We start from the raw sequence: 23,743 nt of genomic DNA, 5'->3' as shown, positions 1-23,743 counted from the left end.
ATACTGAAAATTACCTAAAATTAACATGATACATGCAAATTCAGAACCTGAAAATTAGGAAGTGACAATGTGAAGGTTGCTCACTTAGTTCTAGTTCAGCCTTTGTGGCATCCCCGTATTGCTGCAGCCTCAGACTTAGCCACTGCACGTGGTTTGTTCTGCAGAAAACCTGTGTGGAATAGGTGTTCTGTGTCAGTATTTCAGAGTGGGCTGAATCAGAGCACGAGGGTGTGCTTTTTGTTGTGTTCACTGGTGTCACAGCTGGGTCTCGTGGCTGTGTAATCTCTTCCTTCCGTTGCACATTAAGGCTGCCAAGGAGAGCTGATGTTTCATTTGTCCAACACAACCTGACGTGGCTCCGGCCGGGGGGGTGTCAGGGAAGTGAGGTACAAATTGTTATTTGGAGCAAAGGATACCTGACTTTGCCACATTCTAGCTCCCGACTCCTCAAATAGAAAAAGACTGTCACATTGTTTTAGTTTTCCTTGTTTTAGTTTCATCTTTAAAAAAACAAACCAACCATGTTCTTTGCTCGCTCTGTAGTGTGTTGCAGAGTTACACAGTGGTTCGTGTCTTCATGCCAAGTAAAGCTACAAGGAGTTGTTTCTCCTGAAGAGAATTAAAACTGTGTTTGCAAATAAACTAAAAGCAGAATTTGGCTTTTTAAACTGCATTAAAGTATGGGCATCCTGCTCAGATTCATGCACAAGATTTAGGTCTTGTTTAAGCATCAAGATATAAATAAGATTATTTAATATTAATTATTCATCTTGTAGAACAAACAAGAGGATATAAAAAATCCTACTATGTGAGATTGTTTCCCATATGCCCAGAGAAAGGAAGAAAGATGCATACAAATGTTCAGCATGCACAAGTTTCTTGTGCAGGACTGGCTCCCTCCTTAGGAGTGGAATTCAGTGAAATAGGACTCCTCTTAAAAACAAAGAATGAGCAACAAAGGATAAGTGATCAAGTGATTAGCCAGAGGCTAATAGGAATGCAAGGGCAGAGTGACAGATTGCATATTGAAGGAAATCTGATCTGGAAATTAATTTGAAAGTTTACAGTGGAGACTGCAAAAGAACTAGTTTTGAAATCTTTCTAAAGGACAAAATATATGAAAATTCTGACCTGCTTTTGTATAAAGTATTGTATCATACAGGAGAGAAGGCTAATGGATAAATAAGGTTGAATTGCATTTTAGAGGAATTTTCTTTTCCCTCCTCCCCCAGTTAGTTTTTTTAAAAAATGAAAATGAAATATACAGCTGCCTGCAACTTACCATGAAAAATTGGGTTAATTTACTTACAAATTCTAGTGACTTAGAAATATGCATGCTGTAATTCTCTCTGGTTGAATCTACATTCTGTTACAGGAGAGTAAATCAGCACAGCAGATAAATACCTCAGCACATACAATCAACAGCTACATGTCACTAACTATACATAAATACTGGAGAAAAACAGAGCTTTTAATTATGGGGAAGTGCATATTATTATTTAGTGACTTACCAAATGGTTTTAATTTAACCTTGTGGTAGGTAGATGTCACTTTGTATTAATGGAATTCTCTTTTTTTATAGAGACCACCTTACCCTTTCTTCAAAATTTAGCAGCAACTGCTGTAGGACAGCAGTGCCTGAGTCCACACATCTTTTCTTTTAAGATTCAAAAAATTCCTTAAATAAAAAAACTCCCACAAACTTCTTCAAATATCAGCTTATGAAAGGTTGCTGGTTTGCCTTTTCAAAGTGTATGTTTTAATTTTAATTTTAAAGCATGAATAAATACACCATGGTAAAATTCTAAAGAATTACTAAATACAGAACAATAAAATTTGAGTACAGCAGATGAGTTTTTTGTCAGGGATTGAATATAACTAAGCTTTTACTGACACATTACTAAAATTACTTGCTGCTGCTGGATGGAAATTAGTTTCACATAGGCTTTGATGCTCGTTGAAGCTGTTTGTAAAGGTTGATTTTTTGAGTAATTCTCTACTGGTTACATAAAAAGCAACATGAACAGTATGTGAAGGTATCAGACCTTCATATTGGTATAAATTAGGATTTAAAAACCCTCTCATTCATTCCTTTAATCACAGTATTTAGTGAAGGAGAAAAGTGAAGGAGCTTTTGGATTGCTTTCTGCTGAATAGAATTAAAACCACTTCATTTCAAGTCAGTACTCCTGTAAGAGTAGCTAAGAATTTCTGTTATGCTTCACAGTTCCTGTACAATTCTGCACTTGATATTATTGTTGGGATCTTGTTGGTGATGGATTTATCATGCAAAGCAGGGATCTGTCACTGATAATCCTCTTAGCTCTGAGGACCAAACCTTGCAGTATATAAAAACCCTTTCAACTCCTATACTTCTGTTTGAATTTCTGTCTTATTTAGTACAACAGTGATTGAACATCTATGAAAACTGACTATTTAAAAAACCCTGAGAGAAACCAATATTGTTTGCTGTCATTATGAATAATGTCTCATAAAGAGGAAGGAGGAGTGCTGCAGCCTTATAGTCTGTCTCTAGCCTGTAGGTCTGTATTCCCAGGTAGGAGGGCAGGCCTATATATTATATTATTTTGCCTTTTAGTCCATTGGATTATGTTTTCCTTCTTTCAAGACTCAGATTGTAAGAGTCTCTTTGGAGGCATTAGCTGACATCAGTGCAATACTTGCAGCTATTTTTAAAGGAAGTATATGAGAAAATAAATTCTGGTTCTGGTGCCACGGTGTCTCACACAGAGCTGAGATGTTCCAGGCGTAACCCCGCCGGTCCAGCCGTGCTGGCTGAGATGCTGCTGTTCCCCTGCTAAATCTGTCCTGCTTCTGTTTGCAGCCATGTCATCCTATCTGTTAATTGTGAAGTCTGAACTTCCTGGGGCTGTTGCGGGGCTTGTGAGCGGAGCCGAGAGTGGGTAAGGACAAATCGTGCATTCTGTGTTTGTCTTGAAGAAAAAAGGGGTTCAGCAGTGCTGAAAGAGATGGGTACTGGCACTCCTCTGATCTCACATGTGAAAATAAATAGTCATTTACATAAGTTGTTGGAATATGAAATATATTTGGCAAGTGCAAGACTTTTGCAGCACACACACATGGAGCATGATTCTTTCCTCATTTCCCGTCCTACGACCTTAAAGTCAATGGCAAAACTCCATCTACAGGAATCTCCTTTCTGCAATAATTTAAAAGGGGAAGCAGGAAGGTACTAGGAGGGAGAGGAGAGGAAACATTTCCACTGCTGTCATGTTATCACTTCACATAATTCAAAATCACAGTACAAAAAATGGCAGGCATTTATATTGAAATACTTTGTTGTCTTGCTCTAGTAATTGGACTTGTCTTGGGAAAAATGCCAGGTTTCCAGACTTGGTTTATAATTCCTAAACTTGGTTTCCAGTAAAGAATTTATTTTTCGCAGTTGAGCTGTAAAGCTGTTTGTAAAGCTGTTTGTAAGGAGTGTGTCTCTCGCTTTTCCATCAAAAATATCCTGAGAAATATAAGGCAAACACTGCAGCTTCAGTCCTGAAATCTTGTTTGTGTTGTTCCAGTGCTGCTGTCTTTCGTGACAGTGTATCTTGGAGTGTGTTACTGCTGTTTTTCCAAACTGCTATTTTCAGATGTTTCGAGCTCAAATCTTGCTCTGGATTGAAATGTGGTAAAATTGTCTCAAGGCTGAGTGATGCTTGTATTATTCCTGGATGTTTTGGGTGAATTTTAAGTGGGAAATCAGTTTGTTAAAAGGTACTTTAATTGATTTTCTATTTTATCACTTACAACTTCTGGGTTTTATAAAGAGTTTGAAAAATTAATTGTGGCTGTAATCTTGCTTTCTGTCTTTCTGCCCTCCTGGCCCTCACAGTTTTAGTAAGTTTTTTTTGTCAGTTTTCTCTTTTTTTCTAAACAATTACATTTTATGTATATATGTTATTTTTAGTCTGCTAATGTATCTATTCCAGCTGTGGTAGTCATCAGCTTTTCATTTGGGTGCTATAACCTTCTCCTTCAAGCTCATACTTCAACCTCACTCTCCATACACTGTGGTGTTGAGCTGCTGCTGTATCTGCTGCATCTATTCCAATCTTTCCAGCCCCAAATTTAGCATCTAACATCTCTTACTACTGGTTTTAATTTTATGTCAGCTCCATTTATGCAAAGTGACTTTTCTTTCAGCAAAGGTATACTTTGAAACAAGCAGCTTAAGAAAACTCCTTGTAGGTAGAACCTGGAGGTACCCTGTGCTGCTCAGAGGGTTGTTCTGTCTGAAAAAGGCACTGTGAAAACTTCTTCATCAAGGTGCCTGTGGGATAATGCTCCCAACAGCTTTGTCTGTCCAGGTCTACCTCAGATCTCCTGCATGTGAGCACTCAGGTTACAGTGTTGAACTGTTTATTACAAATCACTGAGCTGTTGTAATCCTCAGTGATCTGTCAGCTCTGCCAACACCCTTCCTTAGCTAAAATTACAGTTGGAGATGGGAATGAAGTTCAGCTTTGCATTTAGAAAGAGCTGAGATTGTCCACAGGAATTCTAACCACAGCTCCAGTGCTTAGGTGATTGGCAGCCTGGTCTCATCCAGTTTCTGTAAATTGGGGATCTTGCATCAATCAATGTTTATTTAACACAGTTTCCCTTCTCTAGTGTTTGTCCAAGCAAATTGTTCAAGTGCAGTGGTCAAGCAGTATTCCAGGAACATGCACAATTGCGTGCCCACATCTACATTTAATTTCTTTTGCCATTATCATAACCTTTTGTTTCTGTGTATTTTTTTGCAAATGTTAAGTGTACATTTTTACTAGCAGACATTTTAAATTGTAGGAAATTGTTCAACAAAAATAGGTAATCAAATACCAAGCCTAAAAAGCAACTTATTTATGCAAAGGGCATAAATATTGAATAGTTTGATTCTACTTCTTTACCTGGACCACTTGTTTCCAGATGGGATTGCACAGCTGTTCTCTTTTTGTTAGGTCATTATAGCATCTGATACACTTACATTTGGTGCAGAATTTATCTTAACTGTAGTTAGGATGTATCAAAAGTGTCAGTGAAACTATCTGTGAAAGTATTTTATATGCATAAACCCTCCTGAGCTGTACATTTGGGAAAGCTATTTAAAGAACATTCGGTGCATTAAATTATTTTTATAGATCGAGGTTAGCAGGTGTGCCTGTGTTTGAAAGGCCCAGAGCCAGTCTAACACATCCTAATGTCTTTTCAAAAAACAAAACCATACAATATGAACACTTATTAATATTGAGTGGAGATGTTTCTGTCTGCATAACAAGAATTCCACATAGTTTTGATGACATGAACATAGTTTCAAATGAGGATTGTGTTAAAAAGTTGTAATTTGTGAGCCCTCTGTTAACATTTAATGACCCTGTCAGAGGATGTGATTGATGCAATTAAGTTGTCTTGCTTGTGTGTTGTATAATTGATATGAACTGAGAGTAAGATCCTAATTTAGAACATATGAATATCTTGTTCTGTTGAATTCAGGAATGAAATTAAAGCGATTTATAAATGTCTGCTTTTAGTTAAAATATGGGGGAGGGAGGAGAAACATCTGCATGCCAAAGCTTTTTCAGCAGAGTCAAGGATTTATAAGCTGTATTTCATATTTTGAATGCTTTTATCATATAGGATTAAATTTACAGATCAGATTGATTTTAAAGGCACTATCAAAACATTTATTCTGCCTTTGGAAAATAAGTGCATTTTTACAACAGTACTTTGGGGAGATAATGGACACATTTTCCAATAACCAGTCCACTAAGCAGTTTTTTGAGGTCTTTTTAGGTATAAGAATTGATATTTCACAATGAAGCAGTGTACAAAATTACTTTTTCTCCTTCATTTCCTCACTGCTGTTTTCCCCTCTGTTCCCTCCCTCACCCAGAAACGTTTTTTCATTTACCATAAAGTAACCAAAATAATTTTCTGTCTGTTCTGCTGAGCTTGTGAACCTCGGTGGCAGCTGTGGGTTTGCTGCATGTTTAGAATCAGGAGATTTAAACAGAGATCCCACATCTACACATAGTGAATGATCCTTATGTTCTCTGCCATGGTGCTATTTCTCATAATCTGAACATCCACCAGACAGGAAAGAAAAAGTTTAAAAATATATGAATGCTAAATAATAACAACATGAAGAGTAAATGCTGCAGCAAGAGACTGATCTTGGCAAAGTTGCTTCTTCAGTGTAGCAGTAGCAGACATAGCTAATAATAAACTTTTTGAAGATGATTTTGACTTATTTTTAATATAGACATTGTCACCTAATGGTTGCTTTGGGTTTGATACAGTGAAGATGCCCTCAACCTTGAAATTTCTCTGTTCACTTATATTACGTCTTCTTTTCAAACAAGTGACACAAGTGGCTGTCCATGATGTATAGCAGTACTTATTAAACCTATATATATGATAATTCTTCTTTAACACAGGTGTTATGGTACTTCCCTCATGATAACTTGAGGTGCTGCCTGTTTATTAGGTGCTAACCATATCCTGGACTAAATAAACTGGAAGGTCAAAAGTCAAGGTGTTTATAGGTGGTAAAGTTGGAGGCTGATGTGCAAGATGTTTATCAGTGCAGGATATGGTTATTGCCAAGTCGGGGCAGCCACCCTCAAGATGTTTCTGTTACTTAACAACTTATCCATCTGTGCTTTCCTCACTTCAGAGAGATGGGATTTTGATGCTTCAGATAGATTTTAAATGTGTGAGGACTTCATGTGCCTCTACAATCCTTTTTTAATATGTGTGGTTTTATGTCTAAACATTCTACCAGATTTCATCAGCATAATTTTTATCCCTTCTGGCCTTTACATATTTCATGGATGTATGCAAGGAAGGGAAGCTCAGCAGTGAGTGGGAATTGATGTTGCTGTTTCTTCTGGTGTGTAAATATGCAGTTCATTGTAACACAGTTTCAGACACACACTGTGCTATGTAGGTACTTCAGCAGGAAATCTGTAGAGTATGAAATACCCTTCCCTCTGACCATTGCTGTGAATCAAGGCAGGGATTTGCATATTGTGCTGATGAGGAATATTAATTGGCACACATCAGACCCCTGATCCATGCAGACACTTACTTGCCTGTGGAACATTGCTTGCAGTCTTGGTTTCTTGCAGAATTATGCTCTCCTCCATCATTATCTGGGAGCTCTGTTTTATGTCAGTGTAAAAACTAGGAGTACAAATCCATGTAAACTGCATGTGAGACAGGAAATTATTTTTTTCTTGTCCTAGTGGTTGCTTTGTCTAAGATCATAATTCTAAACTAAACATATTTTTAGGAGTCCTGAGCTTTGTATCAATCCTAAATCAATTTTCCAACAGGTCTTGGTACCTCGATGGGAGACTGCTGCTGCTGCTTACTTCAGTCTGCATTGTTTTTCCTCTTGCCCTTCTTCCTAAAATTGGTGAGTAATTAAAGGAGAGAAGCGAATATTATTCTACTTTAGTAGCAATTACAGTTGAAGACTTTAAAACCTTAATGGGTTATTTATTTATTTAAACTGGCAGGGGGCTGCTGGTGGTGGTGATTACTTAAGTTGTTGTAGTGTTCTGCCTTCCAGCCCTGCCTAGTTAACCTATTACTTGGGTTGCAGTAGTATTTTGTCTGCAATACTAAAATAAAATCTTTACAGCAGAACATTAAAGAGCTGCATTTACTTACAGCATGCCATTAGTGGTAAGCCAGTTCTAATTCTGCCCTACAAAACTACATAAATGATCTGTGACAGGCAGTTGGAATGTTGTTATTCTGAGTCCTAAGCCCCAGATACCAAGCACTGTAATAGAAAACATGCCTAAAATGTAAAGCTTTAGCTGTACATTAGGATCACTTTCCTTATAAATTCTCTTTTATTTTTACTGTTATTTTACAGGCTTTCTTGGCTACACAAGTAGTTTATCATTTTTCTTTACGGTGTACTTTACTCTTGTGGTAAGTTAAAAATCTCTACACAGCTTATCTTTTTTTTTTTTTTCCCTTATTGTTTGAATGTTTTCATAAGCCTGTTTTGAAATTAATTATCTACCCCTCCCCCTTAATTTTTTTATTTGTAATTTAGAATTTTCTTCAAGTTCAGTATATGCTAGACAGATTTGGACAGATAACATTTGTTTTGCTGAGGCTGGGAAATGTGCATGAACTTCCAAGCATGTGAAAAGAGTTAAAATAAATATAATTTGTATTTTGGGCTGGTAAATATAACAATTCTTTCCTTCTTTTTTTTTCCTTTTTTTTTTTTTTTTTTTTTTTGTTTGTTTGTTTGTTTGTTTTTTGGTTTGGTTTGGGGTTTTTTTGTTTGTTTTTTGTTTGTTTTTTTTTTGCTGATGGTGCAGCAAAGGGAGCTGGCACATATACTTTTGCTTCCCTACTTACAGAGAAATGGGATTCTGTTTTCTTAACTTCTAACTATTACTTACTGCAACTAGTGCAGCAGAAAATTTAATATACTCCAAAATAAATTAAATTTACATGTATAATGGAGTGACAGAGTTCAGAAAAAGGCAAAGAAAACTAGAACTTCATTAAGGCAGTTTACAAGATTCATTAATATGTCAATGACCTTATTCTCCTTTCCAGCTGAAAGGAAAAGTTCTTTTCTCTGAGCCATATGGGGGTTTTTGACCCTGATGTTCACCCTCTCAAGGCCCCTGTGAGGTAGATGTTTCCAAATATCAAAAGTGAGACCTGCTAGGCAGATCTAAGAGAGAAAATGTGCCTTTAAGTTGCACTTTTTTTCTTTTTACAGGGAAAAAGTGTGTTAATGCACATGTGTAATATGTGGTACAACTGAGCAACTCTCACTTTGTCATCTATTTGAATCTTATTTGGGAGCCTGGCAAAAATGTTCCCCCTCTGCCCTGTTATTCTGGCTTGCATTGACTTGCATTTAATACCTGTTTTACAAAGGGATAAACAGAGTTGAAGGCAAGTTGAACAAACATGCCATCCAGGAGACCAAGGCAATCCATTAGGAACTAAACCATGTGATAAAACCAAACTTCAAAGCTGTCAAAACATCTCCCTAGGGTATCCCTGGAGAGCTGCAGTGTTTGTAGGACCTTGGGAAGTATTCTCCTTAAGCTGAACATTGAGAAGCAGCCATAGCCTCTCCAGAGTTAATGGAAATTCATTTGTAATATTTATAAATTACCTTAACTTTTGACCTCTCTCCTAAAATTTATCTTTAAAAGAAAAAAAGGAAAAGGAAAAAAAAAGGTAAGAAAAAGCATTAACCATCATGCTGACATAGGCCTTTGGCTGAAGGAAGTTGCAAGGGTTTTAAAACCAGTTCAACTCCTGGATTTTAAAGGGAATGTGTATGGATCTCTGAGGAAAGCTTTTGTAATGGGTGAATACATTTGAAAACAACTTCAGTCCCTGAAAAAGCAAACGTGTAAGCAAGAGTTGTATGCTGGCATGCCAAGCTGGGATGAGTTAAACTAGATTTTAATTTGTGATTCTCTATCAAAAGCGTGAGTAAAAAGTGCTAATGAAGGAGTACAAACTGCTGGATTTTTAATGAAATGGTTAAGTTTGTGTGCTTTCTCTTTCTTGTTAAATGGCAAAGCAGCAGCCACACTAAATCTAACTGAGGTCAAAATTTTTAAAAGCCGTTACAGATATTTCCAGAAAACCAATACTCTTGACAGAATATTCCCTCTGACTTGTTCAGGCCCTCAAAGTCAAAGGCATTAAATGTGGTTTAGTTTTCATATCTAATTGCTTTGAAGTGGGTGATATGTGCTGTTGAAATGGTGTTTTAGTTTGCACACTGTTAATTTCTGTGTGGCAGATATGTTTTAATTTGTTCCAGAAGAGAACTGTGTTAGTCATATGGAAGTGATATAATTATATTTTGCATATACAGTAATTCTGTGCCTTTTCAAGTGCACACCATCTGTTCAGCTTTTTGCCAGCAAGCCACAATTTTACTGCAGCCTGCAGAAAAGAGACGTCTTGGTCAGTCTGGTCAGGGAGTGCACTGAGCAAAGGGCTGCAGACTTCTTTGTTCTGGGTCTCAAATGCCCTCTCTGTGCCTCAGTATCTCTTCCTTTAAAGCCAAAAAACTGGTTCTAGGCTTTACTTGAAAAATATTGCAAACACTGAGATGAGTTGATCTAGCAGAGAAACAAGTATGTGTAAGTATTAATTCAAAGCCAGATACTATGAGGTCCTGAGCACTTTTGTTGCTCAGTTGTTGAATACTTCCCTGGCTTGAATCCTCAGGGAAAATAAATTGTGATAGTTAAATTTTTCTGTTATTGTCTCCCCTCTTGCTGTATTAAATATTGGTGAGGCATAAAGACAGACTTGTATTTTTTTTGTGTGTGTGGAGGCAGCATTATTGGTGGCTTGTTCAGCAAAGGTGTTAATGATTGCTGATGGTGTTTGTCTAAATCTCTTGTTTATGTTCCCAGAACAAAACATGTTGCAGATTGGGAACCTGCCATATGCAATGAATGATGTTATGCACAGAGAGCCCCTTCCCTGTGTGCTGTCAGTACTGCTGGAATAAAGGGATTCCTGTTTTCCCTCTGCAGGATACAAAAAATCACAGAGAATGTTAGAACCTTTTGAGCCTCTAACTTTATTCTTTAGCAGTGTTTTTGGTGTGGGCTTAAAATACCCCTTTTCCACTAGAATCTCTCTTGATTTTTCTTTTTTTTTTTTTTTTTTTTTTTTTTTTTTTTCACTTAAAACCAAACGTATGTTATACTCAAAAGAATGTTTATATGAAATAGGCTTAAAGTTCTAGAGGAGGGTTGTGGTGCCTGCATGACTGCTCAGCTAACTGGGCTGTGCTGCCAGCCCAAAAATCCTTTCCTGTTGGGGAAACTCATTCAACTACAATTGGAAACCTGAACACATTTGAATAATTAAGCAGGTGGGCAAATATAAATACAGATTTTTAAAATGCACCTAGTACATTTTATTCTGTCTTCTTTTATTTCTACTTCAGTCTGTTCTTAATCTGTATTAGATTTATTTTAGAAAAATGTTCTCCAGCCTTTTAGGTTTGGCTTGTCTGGTCTTCCCTCTGCAATGTTTATATATATCTTTGCTCTTTAGCTTGCAGGAAATCTTCTCCTCACCACTGCCAGGCACATTTTACTTTCCCCAAGCCTTGCCCTTCAGCTCCATTCCCCTTTCCAGTGCCTGTTCCAGCTTTAGACTGGAGTGGGGGAGTTCCCACAAAGCTGACTACTTTACAGCCTTCAAAGCCTTTCCTTGTCTGGGTGCCTTTAAATACAACCCAGGCCCAAATTATATTTTAGTGTTTGGTGTTTGCAGGCTGCTGTTGAGCAGGCTCCCACCTAGTTCCATACCTTGAGTGAGTTGATCTTGTGCAGCTTAAAATGTCTTACTGCCACAATGCACCCAGCCTGCTGTGTACCCACAGTTTTCCTTCCCCACATTTTGGCCAGAGGTAACATTTGTTTGCCTCTCCTGGCACTGGTGACAAGAGGGAGCATCTAATCCTCTGGGAAGTACCACTTGGCAGCAGGCAAAGCACAGTTCTCAGAGCCAGGAGAAGAGCTCCCTTGCATGTTATTCTTCTCGTGAATCTGAGTCTTCAATTAAGTTTTTAATTATTTGCTCTAGGCTTCAAAAGAATTATAACCTCTAAAGCCAGGCAACTACAATAGGAAATTAATTAGGGTGAGGAGAGCAATGCAACTATCATTTTAAACTGGGCTCCTGAAAGAGGAGGTAACATTTCTTATTTTAATTTCCCTTTGATTTTCAGCCCTGTTACTTGGCAGTCCCTAAACCAGCAGGGTGTAGCTGAAGGCCCAATGACATTCTGGGACAATAATTGCATTTATTGTTTTTCCTTTGCTTTCTAGTCCAAACCATATGTTTCTGCCTTTTAAGATTAGCCCTAGGCTCTGCTCTATCTCTGTTGAGGGCTGGTGTGCTCCGGGCGCGAGCCTGGGATCGCCGAGGCAGCAGCAATTCCGGCCGGGAGGCCCTTGGTGTGGAGCCCAGGGAGGGTGGCTGGGGAGTGCTGCTTGTATTTCAGCTCATGTCAGAGCCATTGCACTGCCCCAGATCCATGGGCCATAAGGCTGCCAGCTGTGCAGGGTGAGCAGCTGGATGGAATGGCACTGACAGGCTTTTCTGTCAAGTCTCTTTCTGGTGGCCTGTCTGCCAGGCAGGCCTGGTAATTTACTGGGGGTGTAGCTCCCTGCTGTGTGTTCCAGCAGGCTGATACTTCAGCTATGTGTATCTAAATTGAAAACTGATTTTTAGGATATCATTCATACATGAAATATGCTGTCTCTGCAGGTTATGATTAAAAAATGGTCGATCCCTTGTCCTCTACCTCTGACTGGTGCCATAGAGACTTTACAGGTAAAGTGCATGCTGGTTTGAAGTTCTAATTTTACTAGTAAACTGTAATGCCTTTTTTACATTAACACTTTCAGAATGGCTTGCAATTTAAATTCCTTCTTTTATTAATCATCACAGAATCTGAAAAGTTTCATGTCTGTGGTTTGGGCTTATTCTTTCATTATGCCTTTTTTTTTGCATTTATATTTTACAGGTTTCAAATTCTACTGGGGATTGTAAACCAAAGCTCTTTCATCTTTCAAAAGAGGTAATCTCTATTAACAATACACAAACTTAAAGGGGTATGGTGGTTTTTAAAAAATTGGGGTTTAAACCTTACCCAGGGTCAGCTGTCCTTGTGTAAAACTCATTATGGGCTGCTGAAATATTTTCTGTACCTACTGCCAAGTGTTATCCAGTCTCAATTTTTTTTTTTTTTTGTATGAAGGCTGACTGTCCAAGTTAGCATTTATGAAAATATTTTGGAAATATGACCAAAGAAGAAAGTATAACAGATGAAGCAGTGGTCATCATGCATTCAGATCAGGCCAACTTAACATGCCCTCATCTGGAAGTTGGTGCTACTTGGCTGTGTGCTTTTAGTTCCTGGCAGGGCAGAGCAGGTTTCCTGACACTGCTTGGACCTAACCTCAATTTTTCCTTACCTGAAGCTGATCCTTCAGGCCTGATGCAATCTTGTGCATCTCATTGGGTGCCAGCTCTGGTATTTTAATTAACATGGCATTTAAATCCTGTGACCACCCATCAAGGCTTGCAGGAGAGGAAGTGTCATGTAGAACCCTGGTCTGTGGGGTGAAGAGGAAGGGGAAAAGGTAAATCTGGGATAGTCCTGTAGTGGGATTTAGGAGAGGTGTGGCTGCATTTTTCTGAAAAAATAAAAATCCACCCTACCCTCCCAAGAAAAAGGGAAAAAAAAAGAAAAAAAACCCCAAAAAACGTTTGGGCAATGCAAACATCAGACAAATTTACCTGGAGATAAAAGAAGAAATGGTGCTTTGACCAGAAACATCTAGTGTGAAATGCTGGCTTTTTGGGCTTTGAAGACTCTTGGGACTCATCTCTACTTCTTTTTTTAAATTAGCTTTATCAATAGGTGGCATATCTTTACCGGTATGGGCCTGATTATTTCACCACAAATATGTTTGTTATATTCAGCTTATTCTACTTGGCAATTGCAGTAACCTGTACTAGATGATTCATTTCTTTTATTACAGATTTTTTGAATAATACACCACTAATTGTGTGGTTGCATCTTTAATTAAATAACTGTCTTAAAACTTCAGATGCCAAAGCATGTTATATTTCCTGTTAATATTTGCTGTTATATTTTGTGCTTTATCCAAATTTTTCTGAAGGAGTAATAAAATAGTGAGGTCAGGATGAAGGAATCAGTAATTTGACAGATAGCCATGGATATCAGAATTTGGAAAACTTCTTAGAGAATTTCACAAATGATACACTGGCTCTGGGACACATCCTGCTCTTTCTACATAAGTACTTGGCTTCAGTATAGTCAAAAAAGAATCTTCCAGTTTTTGGCTTATAGGCAGCATGACTTCTGATGATGAAACTGAGCTATGTCCCCTTGAACTTACATGAGTTGAAAAGGTTGAGTTTTTGTGGACTGATTTAGAGACACTGTTTCTGTCTTGTGGAGATTTATCTCAAAGCATTCATCTGGAAATATTTCCACTGACTTCCAACACTTGAACTGAATTCTGAGTTCATACAGATATTTTTCCAATCAGCAGTATAGCAAACAACTTACAAGATGTTTTCTTTCTATTTCAGAGTGCTTATGCAATACCCACTATGGCCTTCTCTTTTCTGTGCCATACCTCAGTCTTGCCAATCTATTGTGAGCTCCAAAGGTAATGCATGAACACATGCAATATTAAAATTATAACCTTTTTTGTAATACTTTCCCTAAATTAATCCCAAGTAATTTTTATTTTTAAGTCAGTTTGTCTGTACTGGCTTTTTCTCTCTAAGAGAAGAGAAAAGTAGCAAATATTCCATCATCAATGTCAGGATATTGTCCTGCCCTGGACAATCAGGTAAAAAAAGTCATTTAATAGTAAATTTTTATGGCTGTAGCTGAATTTGCATTCAGTTATGGCCATATCTGATCCAGTGAGGGTTTTTGACATAGATTCTGTTCCTGGCTCTGAATAGGTATCAACCTGTGTAAATCCCAATTTTCATTTAAAAGAGGCACTGTGATGTCTAAATTCCATACAAGATGGGGACAGTGTTAATTATCTTCTTGACAAGTGCCCTTTCAATTACCAGACTAAAAATACTTTTAAACCCCCTAAATATCAGTGACAGCACAGACCTCAGCAAATACTCAGTGGCCTTAAATTAGGCCAATACTTCCTTATGAAAGACAAGTTATTGTATAGATTGTGCTGTGTTTAATCATCCTTAATACAGATAAAACAATACTGACTTCCTTTTCTTTTTCATTTTAGTCCATCCAAAAGGAGAATGCAGAATGTAACTGTCACAGGAATTGGTCTGAGTTTCCTAATTTACTTTATGTCAGCTCTCTTTGGGTACCTGACATTTTATGGTAAGTGTATTCTTCAAGTATTCCTTAGAACAAAGGTTAATGATAAATGATAAATGTCTTCTGCCTGGAATGCTTCAGGCATTAGTACACTTGAACCCTCAGATTTTAAAAATTCAAAAGGATAGGCTTTGAGCTGGGTTTTCCAGCACATGCTTCTGGTCTTGCAAGCAGCTCCTGAGCCAGAAATGTGTCTGTTTGATATATGAATTGAACCAAGAAGTGCACATTTCTTTGAAATGTTGTTGACCTTTGATGAAGTAACTGTACCTTTTTGTTAGCAATCAGAAGAGTGAGTGTGGTATCACAACTGCCATATCAAATTCTACAGGCATTTTCATTTGTGGAGTTTAGGTGACAGTGTGCTACAGTACCAGTTTAATTACTCTACATTTGGACATCTAAATACTTCTGGGTACAAATTTTTAGTAGAGTTTTAACATAGGTGACTTCTCTTTGGCATTCTTGTACTTCCCAAATGCACAGAAAGATTTCAGACACCTTATCTACACAGTGGCTTTTTTTAAAGGTCCATCACAGCCCTGGCAGAAGTAGTTGAGTGTCTGTTTCATACAGCAATGATAACACAACTAGTTTATTGAATTTCCTCTACTTGCTGATTTTGCTGTAGTTTCATACCAATGCTGTCACATAAATGCATCACAGTCATCCATGAGGATCCTTCTGATGTCTTCTGCAAACTCTTATTATGAGATGATCACATGCTAACCTTCATTGATTGGAATGATTAAAAATTCTCACAGGAGGCTGTAAGACAGTAAGATGAAAGGTCTGGTTAGGATTTTCTCACCTTTCAAGTGTTGTATAATTCTTGATCCTGGTGATGAGATGGTGTCTGACAAAGCACCAACAGTATTGGCTTTCAGCATCTAATAATTCCAGATTTTTAGGGACTTCTGTACCTTTTACACATCTGTGTCTGAGAATATTCCCTAGATATCCAGAAACCCTAGAAAAATTATATGGGGAGTTTTGAAAGCCCTAATACCCTAGTGGCCACTATTGTTGTTTCCTGACTGTCTCCATGAGGTTTGTTGGAGAATATAAATTTAAGTGCAACTCAGAGAGGTTCAGTAGGCAGTGCAGGGTAATCATCTGATGAAATTTTAATAAGGAGGGGACAAAATAAAAGAGGAAAAAAATAAAAAGTCCTGGAAGCCATACCAGTTCCTGTTACCTTTACTGCCATGATTTCTTTGGGACCAGACCCTTTCTTGATTGTAGTCTTTCAGTCTGTTTCACTGGGAATGCTTTTGGTTTTCTGCAGGCTTGATTTCTTTCAGTAACTCTAAGACTCAGGAGCTTGAAATGCTGGAATCAAGAGTGGATGCCTGTAAGAGAGTTGCTTTGTTTGTTTGGTTTGGTTTTTTCCCCTTGCAAGCTTCTTCTCCTTTTCACTTTTTGCTTGTCTTGTTTAATTAACTTACTTCTTTAAACAGAGAAAGTCTGTTCCCTGTTCCTAAAACACCAGTCTGAGAAAATGTAAAACATTTTATTTTAAATTGGAAACAAAAAAAGAGTTCCCTCTTTGAAACGAGGCATGTTTCATCTCTCTGTGGTTCAGATGGTTTCTTCTGTTTTCTGTGAATTTGAAACTTCACAGGGTGGCCAGACTTTGAAAATTTCAATCCATTCTGAAGTCTAAAAAAACAGAGTTAAGATTTAAAAAAAAAAAAAAAAAATCATCATAGCAGACCACTCTCAGTGCTCTGACTCTTGCTGTTCAATTTTCTCATTTTTTGTAATGCTCTCTCCTTCACAGTTGTGTCTTTTCTTCAGGCATCTTTGCTTCAGCAGAAGATCTCCCTGGCCTTGCCTCCTGAATTTTTTCATTTCCCTGAAGATTTTGCATCCTAGTGTATCTGCATCCCTCAAGCAGATGGATCAATTTGAATGTCACCTTAATATGCCTTGCTAATTACCTTAGCTCTCTAGTGATTAACAAATTAATTAATTTGGCTTGTTTTCAGACAAAGTGGACTCTGAACTGCTACAAGGTTACTCCAGGTACCTGCCCCACGATACCATCATGATGACTGTGAGAGCAGCCATTCTGTTTGCTGTGCTCCTGACAGTCCCCCTAATCCATTTCCCAGTGAGTATTCCTGAGAGCTCTGGAGCTGGCAGTGAGCACTGGTCACTAATGTTTTGCAGACTGCAATTCTTGAGTCACATCTAGTCTTGTGTATCTTATTCACTTGTCAAGTGATTGATCAAAGACCACATATTTGCATATGTTCCATGAAAGCTCCAAAATAACAACTAACCACTAAGCTAATTTGTGCTCTTGAGACAGATTTCAGATTAAAACTAGCCCACAGCATTGTTTTTAATTTAGAGAATTCAGAACTTCTAAAGTTTATTTAGTTTGATTTTTTTCTCTTAAATTGAGTTTTGCTGACTTGGTTTTTCCTTTCTACATGCACACACCCACACACAAACACACTTATACTTGAAACTCAATTTCATTGTAAATTAAAACCACATATAGACCTATTTCACCAAATAAACCCAAAAAACAACCTAGTCTAGCTTATCAGTATTGTGGTAGAATTGAAAATTCATCCATTTAAGACCAAAAACAATTGTGCAGGCAAAACTCTGTGTATGGAAGCACTGTATAGATTGTATATCAGTTGGCAACATGCTGACATTTGCTACCAGGCATTTTCAAAGAGACAAAGCACTATCCCCCAGGCCTTCTTTTATCCCTCCAAAAAAGGGAAGGGCCAGTAATTTCTTCAGACTAATGTGATAAATCTTACTTTAATACAATAATAAATTACATTCTACACTACAGAGAGACAAAGCATTAAACTATTACTACGCTTCTGGCATTTTGATTTTTAAAATGTTCTTTCACATCTGGAATGATGTAATTCTTAAGGTTATGAAATGGAGATAAAATCAAAAAATATGTGTGTGTGTGTATGTATGTATGTATTTACCCACACAATGTTTGTCTCTGTTTCGTGTAGGCAAGGAAAGCTGTGTTGATGGTATTTTTCTCTCATCTTCCTGGGTCGTGGATTTGCCATATCCTTGTCACCTTAACACTGAATGCAGTTGTTGTTCTGTTTGCAATGTATGTGCCAGACATTAAAAATGTATTTGGAGTAGTTGGTAAGTTCTTGTGGTGGTTGGTTTTCTTTGTTTTTATTTTAACTTCAAGAAATTCTGTATATGATTCTGCAATGTACTTCAGTCTTTTCTAAACAAAATCTTACTTTCTGTTTTTTAAAGGCTCAACCACATCAACATGTTTGCTTTTTGTATATCCTGGACTGTTTTATCTTAAACTTAACAGAGAGGACTTTATATCACCACAGAAACTTGGGGTATGTTTTCTGTTTTTTCATCTGCACTAATAATATTTAAACAGGCTCATTTAAAATGCATTTTAATACACAGTGGAGCACACAATCCGAGGGGCAAAGCTCTTGTTTTCATTGCAGCTCACAAAATCTCTGAACATTTTCTTTCATCCTTCCTGGTAGCTCTGGTCTTTCTGAAACTCCTTCTTCACCAGAGGTTTTTGGCAAGCAGTGTGTCCATACTGGACCATTGATCTGAGTATCTGTTTTCCCTATAGTTTTCAGATGTTGACTTTTAATCCAGTTTCTGCTCAGTTTTTGCCTGTTACTCTGTCTGGGCAGTTGGGACAAAGCTAAACTGCATTTAAGTGAAACAGTTTTTCTGTTTGTTTTCTATAAAAGACTTTGCAAAAACATCTTTTTTTTTTTTTTTTTTTTTTTTGTTCTCTTCCTTTTTGTTGTTTTTGTTTTTTTCTCCTCTTTGTGGTTTCTCTTTTGTTGTAGTAGGTTAAGTTCTGGGTTGGAATTTGTGCAGGAGCCTGCTTTTTGCACTCTGTCTGTCTTCATTTTAACTACTGCTCAGCAGAGCAACTTCATGGCAATGGCCAAAATGCTTACAAACTGTTTATACATAGTCTTTCTGCCATTCTTATGATTCATGGGGCTGCTCTTGTATTGACAAAACAGGGAATATGAAGGAAAATATAATAATGGTGCCCTCTGATCATCTAAAGTCATGACTAGTTCCAGTAGTTTTGGGGGCTTGTTATAAATCAGCAAGCTGCAGTCTTTTGAACCATGGTTTTATTATCATCTGGCTATTCAAAATAGTAAAATATCCATTGTGATTTTAATTTTATTTTGAGTAAAATACAAATCAGTTTCTCAATTTGTTTAGAGTTGCAAAGGGCAGATTATTTTTTGTGCAGCTGGATAGTGTGAGCAGGGAAACCAGACTGCTCCAGGAGTTCCCAGTGAAACTATGCCAGGCTTGGTTTAGTTTCCCACTAAACAGATACTTCATGTTTGAAGACTGATTAATTTGAAACATTACAGATTATTTTAAAAGACACTATTTCTACCTGTTGTTGTGGATTTTCATAAGCCTTGGACATGTAAAATGCTTCTTTTAGCAAAACATTAATTTTTGCTTTTCTTTCTTCACAGGCATGTGCCTTGGTTATTTTTGGCATTTGTGTTGGCCTTCTCAGTTTGGTTTTAATAATTTTTAATTGGGTTGATCAATAACAGCCTATTGACACTGAATGAACTGAGCTTCAGGACAGCAAGAACCAGAGAGGTGCCAACACTGCTGCAGTGAGTGCTGGACTTCCTAAAGGAGCACTGACCAAAGCTGCCAACAGAAGAAGTAATGCTCTTTTCAGCTCCATTACTGATGGTCCTTCTTTAATCTTGAGTCACTCTGAGTTACTGGACAATTTGTCTTTGCCATTCTGAAATGTGAGTTTTTGATGATGTAATAATAACAGGTAAAAGGTCTCAAGAATTTCTGCAATGCAAAAGTGGTTTAGGGCACATGGTGAACAAAACAGAATCTTGAAATAACTTACCCTTTCAAGACAACATTACATCTGTCTTCTTGTGCATAACATGATATATGCACATAGGATATTGCACATTGTCCTAATCCTTGAAAGACTTCTATTGCTTGACTAATTTCCAAAATTTCAGCCAATTCACATTAAGAACTTGTTAATTCCAAGTGTTTACCCTAAGTTATCCCAAGATGGATCCAGAGACCAACTGCCTTAGCTCAGTTTAATGGGCATGTCATGATAATATTTGTTAATTGTTTTTTAAAATAGAGTTTTTTCTGTGTCAGCACACTTGAATCATCCTGATACAATTTTTAAATTAGCAGGCTTTGCCCATCAAGCATAATAGCTTTTAGTAGCATTTCGTTTTGGTGTTTTCATTTTGCAGTTAATAATGGACATTTTTCAATTAATACCTACTTTTGAGTAGTACTCAAAGTACCTCAGTATTCCTCCAAGTGAAAGGCTGTTCTCTTTTTCCCTCTTACTACCACTTTTACGAATGTTTCAGGTTTGAACTAAAGTGTTTCTGTATTTTATGTTCTTTTGTGTGCCAGAGAAAATTTGGGGTTGAAAGATGAAAATCTGTCTCTGTTGAAAACAAAGGGAAACTTTCCTTTCATGGAACCCTAATTTTACCTCAGATATCTTTGAACTTCCACACAGTCTTTTATAATTCCTTATTTTTGAGCCCTCTGAATGTGAATGCAATTTTCAACATTTTTGTTGGAAATGGTGTTGGGTACCCACAAGAAAAGTTCCTCATTTTAGTAGATTGAAAGCAGTGGCTGAGACCATGGTGAGGTTTTCAGCATTTGCTTCAATCAGGTGGGATCTGATGGCCCTGAAGTGGCCTTTTCTCTTCAGAGATTTCATGCCCTAAGGAAGCAAAGGTTGATTGAATATGCTTGATCTTCTCCTGTCTAATGGGGAGGAGCAGTAAATAGAGTTGGAATCACCTTTCTCTATTCCTGAGCTGACTAGGATTTCTCATGCCAGCAGATCACTTGTCTCTCTCAGGGTCCAGAAGTTACTTTTCATTTTTGATGGATGGCCTGAAGGCATCCAGGTGCTGCAGGTTAGTACTGCTTCAGAAATCCTTTTGGCTCACAGGTATCCTTCTACCTAGGAGTTTAATTTAGAGATAGACACATGTGGTGAAGCCAGGGAACTAACTCAGAAATTTTGGTAGGATCCCAAAGAAAATGATCCCTGGAAAAGACTGCAGTTATTTTTGTAAAGTTTCTAGCAGAGGTTTCTTGATTCCAGGTGAGCCCTGTAATAGTTTGGCAGTGCCAGAAACAGCACATCCATTCTTGGCCAGGAGTTCCCAGCTCCTCCTGTGGCACTGGCAGTGGCTCCTGGCAGCATGTCTATCCAGCAGAAAACCAAGGTAAACACAGGATGTGACATTATCTGCCTGAAAAGTGAACTTGCCTTTATTTTTCCAGTTTAAACTCCTGCTAACCAGGTGTAGCTGCTGTTCCTGCCTGTGGCTGCCCTCTGACTGGCTTTGTTACACTGCAGAGATTCAGATGCTCATGGAATCTCTGGCACTGCTGTAGAAAACTAAATATATGCCATGTAAAAGTGTACCCTGAGTCAGCACTGACAACTGTATATCAGGAAGTGATTTGCTGTCTGACTGAACCAAAACTTTTTTGGAAAACAGGAGACCTTACATTGATGAGAATTAACTCAGGAATTTTGTCAGACACTAGAATTTTGGAAGAGTATTTATTAGAAATTATATGGAAATAGTTTCTCATTTGTTTTCTGCTCTTGTAGCATACTGTTGAGTAGTACTGGTAGGTCATTACTGGAGTCACTTTTATTTTAAACTCTAACCAATAATGCTTAAGGTCTGAATACTTAGAATATCTGTGAGGGGACAGAAAGTTGGCAAAGCTTTGCTAAGCTTTTGTCTTCCCTCCTCTCCCTGAAAAAGCTGAGTCTTACCATGCACTGTAATACTTTGTTGCCCTCAGGCAGTTTGGTTTGCCTGCATCATCTTGAACATGTGACTGAGAAAATACCTGAAACACAGTGTTAATTTTACAGTGGATTCCTGTAGTGCTGCAGAAATCACTACAGTATTGTTTTTAATCCTTGGGTATTATCCTAACTAGCCTGGCTATTGACTGACTGTCCTGATAGGTAGGCTTTGGAATGATGAATTCCAGTGTATGAAGTTAATACTTGATGAGGATGAGTAGAAACAATTCACAGCTCTGCTGAGTTCTATTATTACATTTTGGCTGTGGTGCAGAAAGGAGAGCTCAGGGGTTTACAGAATGCCTGTTACCTTTCATCTGAAAAAGAACTAAAAATGCTGCTACCTTTGAGTTTCTGTAGTTCATAACTTAAAATATGGAGAGAGGGGCAGAAAAAGAATTTCTGTTCCCAAATTTAGAAGGTATGAGTGTTGTCCACAATGAAAAACCAGAGTAATTTATCCTCATCTCCCATGGCTGTGCTGTGCACTGTGTCTCTCAAGGTTTTTTCTACAATTGTGCACTTCCCATGAAGTTTTTGAGCAGAAGAGACCTCCAGTCTGGAACTCTTAGTTGACTTAAATGCTGACAAATATTTTCTTCATTATTCTTGCATACAGATATTTTTTCTTCCAAATTTCAAGATTTATGAATTTCAGTGATTTTACTTTATTGCCTGTCATCAGCATTTTCCAACCTTCTTCACTGAGGACTTGACAAGAATGGATGAAGGGACTCACAGCATTTCTGAACTCACTTGGAAAGGTTCCCTTTCCCCAGTTGAGCAGGAAGAACAATGTGAGAGATGAAAATTAATTGGTTGCCTTTGATTTATTTTCTCTTTTTCTCCTATTTCCATTCCTTGTCCATTTGGAGGCTGCTCAAGTTTCAGTGGACTGTGGTAAGCTGGGTGTGAAGAGTGGTTTTTGTAACCAGCATGGCAGGAAGGAGACTGCCAAACAACAGTGCTCAAAACTAGGGTTATTGTAGAACTCCTTTCCTATTTAGATTTAATTTAACACTTTACCTGAAATCGTTGTTTTCCAGTTGATTTTTATGTTGAAACCATTCATTGTAGCTGCTCTCCATACAAAGAAACCTTTGGACATGTTTACTCTTACTGCCAGTGGGAGAGAATTTTCAGTATTATAAAAGTGCTGGGTAATTTCTGCAGTTTGTGGTGGTGGTCTTGGTGCTTGTGTGCTCCAGTAGTGTTCATCCAGCTATGCTTCATGTGGAAATGGAATTCCCAAAAGAAATTAATGATCTGAATGTAAAAATTGCCCATCTCATGTCAAACCTGTGTATTGGACAACAGATTTTTTGTTTTGAGTTCTCCTTGTCTCAGGGTCACTGTGGAGCAGCCAGGACATGTTTCAAAAAATGACCAGCAAAAAATAAAGAACAGTTTACATTCGACACAGTTGTGTGTGATCCCCACTCTGTTTTGCAGGTGATGTTTTGCAGCACATCCTGAAATATTCCCAACTGCCCCTCCCGGGCCTCTTTGGATTGTGCTCTCCAAAACACCAGGATGCAAAAAAGGAGAACTGCAGTTACTGTCCTCCCAGGTATTGGTTCATGGACAGCCAACCTGCCTCTTCTGTGTTTTTCAAGTCCCCCATAAACACAAGCCAGCAGGGTTTATCTCAGAGGCTGTGGCTGCACAGCTCCATGCCAGCACTGCCTCTGGGATGTGAGGAAACGGTGAGCAGCTGGCCTGGTGGTGCATAATAGTGTGAAAAACTGCTTATGGAGACCCTTTGGGAAGGACCTTCTTGTTCAGCAAGGTGAGGGTCAGTCATGGGGAACAGACCATTTCCTTAGAGGGTGGCAGAAGAGGAGCAATGGCTGGCCAGGAGGGGCTCTGAAGCATGGATGTGTTTTTTGGCTGTAAGT

The 23,743-nt window shown here is 38.0% G+C and overlaps 1 protein-coding gene across 2 annotated transcripts in view; it reads left to right on the top strand.

Moving 5' to 3' along the window:
• SLC38A6 (solute carrier family 38 member 6) overlaps window positions 1–23,263 on the top strand; it is a 37,967-nt gene extending 14,704 nt beyond the window's left edge. The window contains exons 6-17 of one of the 2 annotated variants that reach the window (XR_008840553.1): window positions 2,846–2,924; window positions 7,353–7,435; window positions 7,904–7,962; window positions 12,322–12,387; window positions 12,581–12,634; window positions 14,179–14,258; window positions 14,862–14,962; window positions 16,951–17,075; window positions 17,959–18,103; window positions 18,224–18,318; window positions 19,462–19,663; window positions 21,120–23,263. Coding sequence is in view for 1 of the 2 variants with exons in the window: in XM_056491877.1 (XP_056347852.1) it covers window positions 2,846–2,924; window positions 7,353–7,435; window positions 7,904–7,962; window positions 12,322–12,387; window positions 12,581–12,634; window positions 14,179–14,258; window positions 14,862–14,962; window positions 16,951–17,075; window positions 17,959–18,103; window positions 18,224–18,318; window positions 19,462–19,542 (968 nt within the window). In the remaining variant the exon portion in view is untranslated. Of the gene's footprint in view, window positions 1–2,845; window positions 2,925–7,352; window positions 7,436–7,903; window positions 7,963–12,321; window positions 12,388–12,580; window positions 12,635–14,178; window positions 14,259–14,861; window positions 14,963–16,950; window positions 17,076–17,958; window positions 18,104–18,223; window positions 18,319–19,461 lie in introns of both variants that reach the window. The other variant, XM_056491877.1, reaches the window with a different exon arrangement.
• Window positions 23,264–23,743: the final 480 nt, after the last annotated feature.

This window comes from Oenanthe melanoleuca, chromosome 5, assembly GCF_029582105.1.
Source record: "Oenanthe melanoleuca isolate GR-GAL-2019-014 chromosome 5, OMel1.0, whole genome shotgun sequence".
Lineage (NCBI taxonomy): Eukaryota > Metazoa > Chordata > Aves > Passeriformes > Muscicapidae > Oenanthe > Oenanthe melanoleuca.
This window is presented reverse-complemented; position numbering and strand designations above follow the sequence as displayed.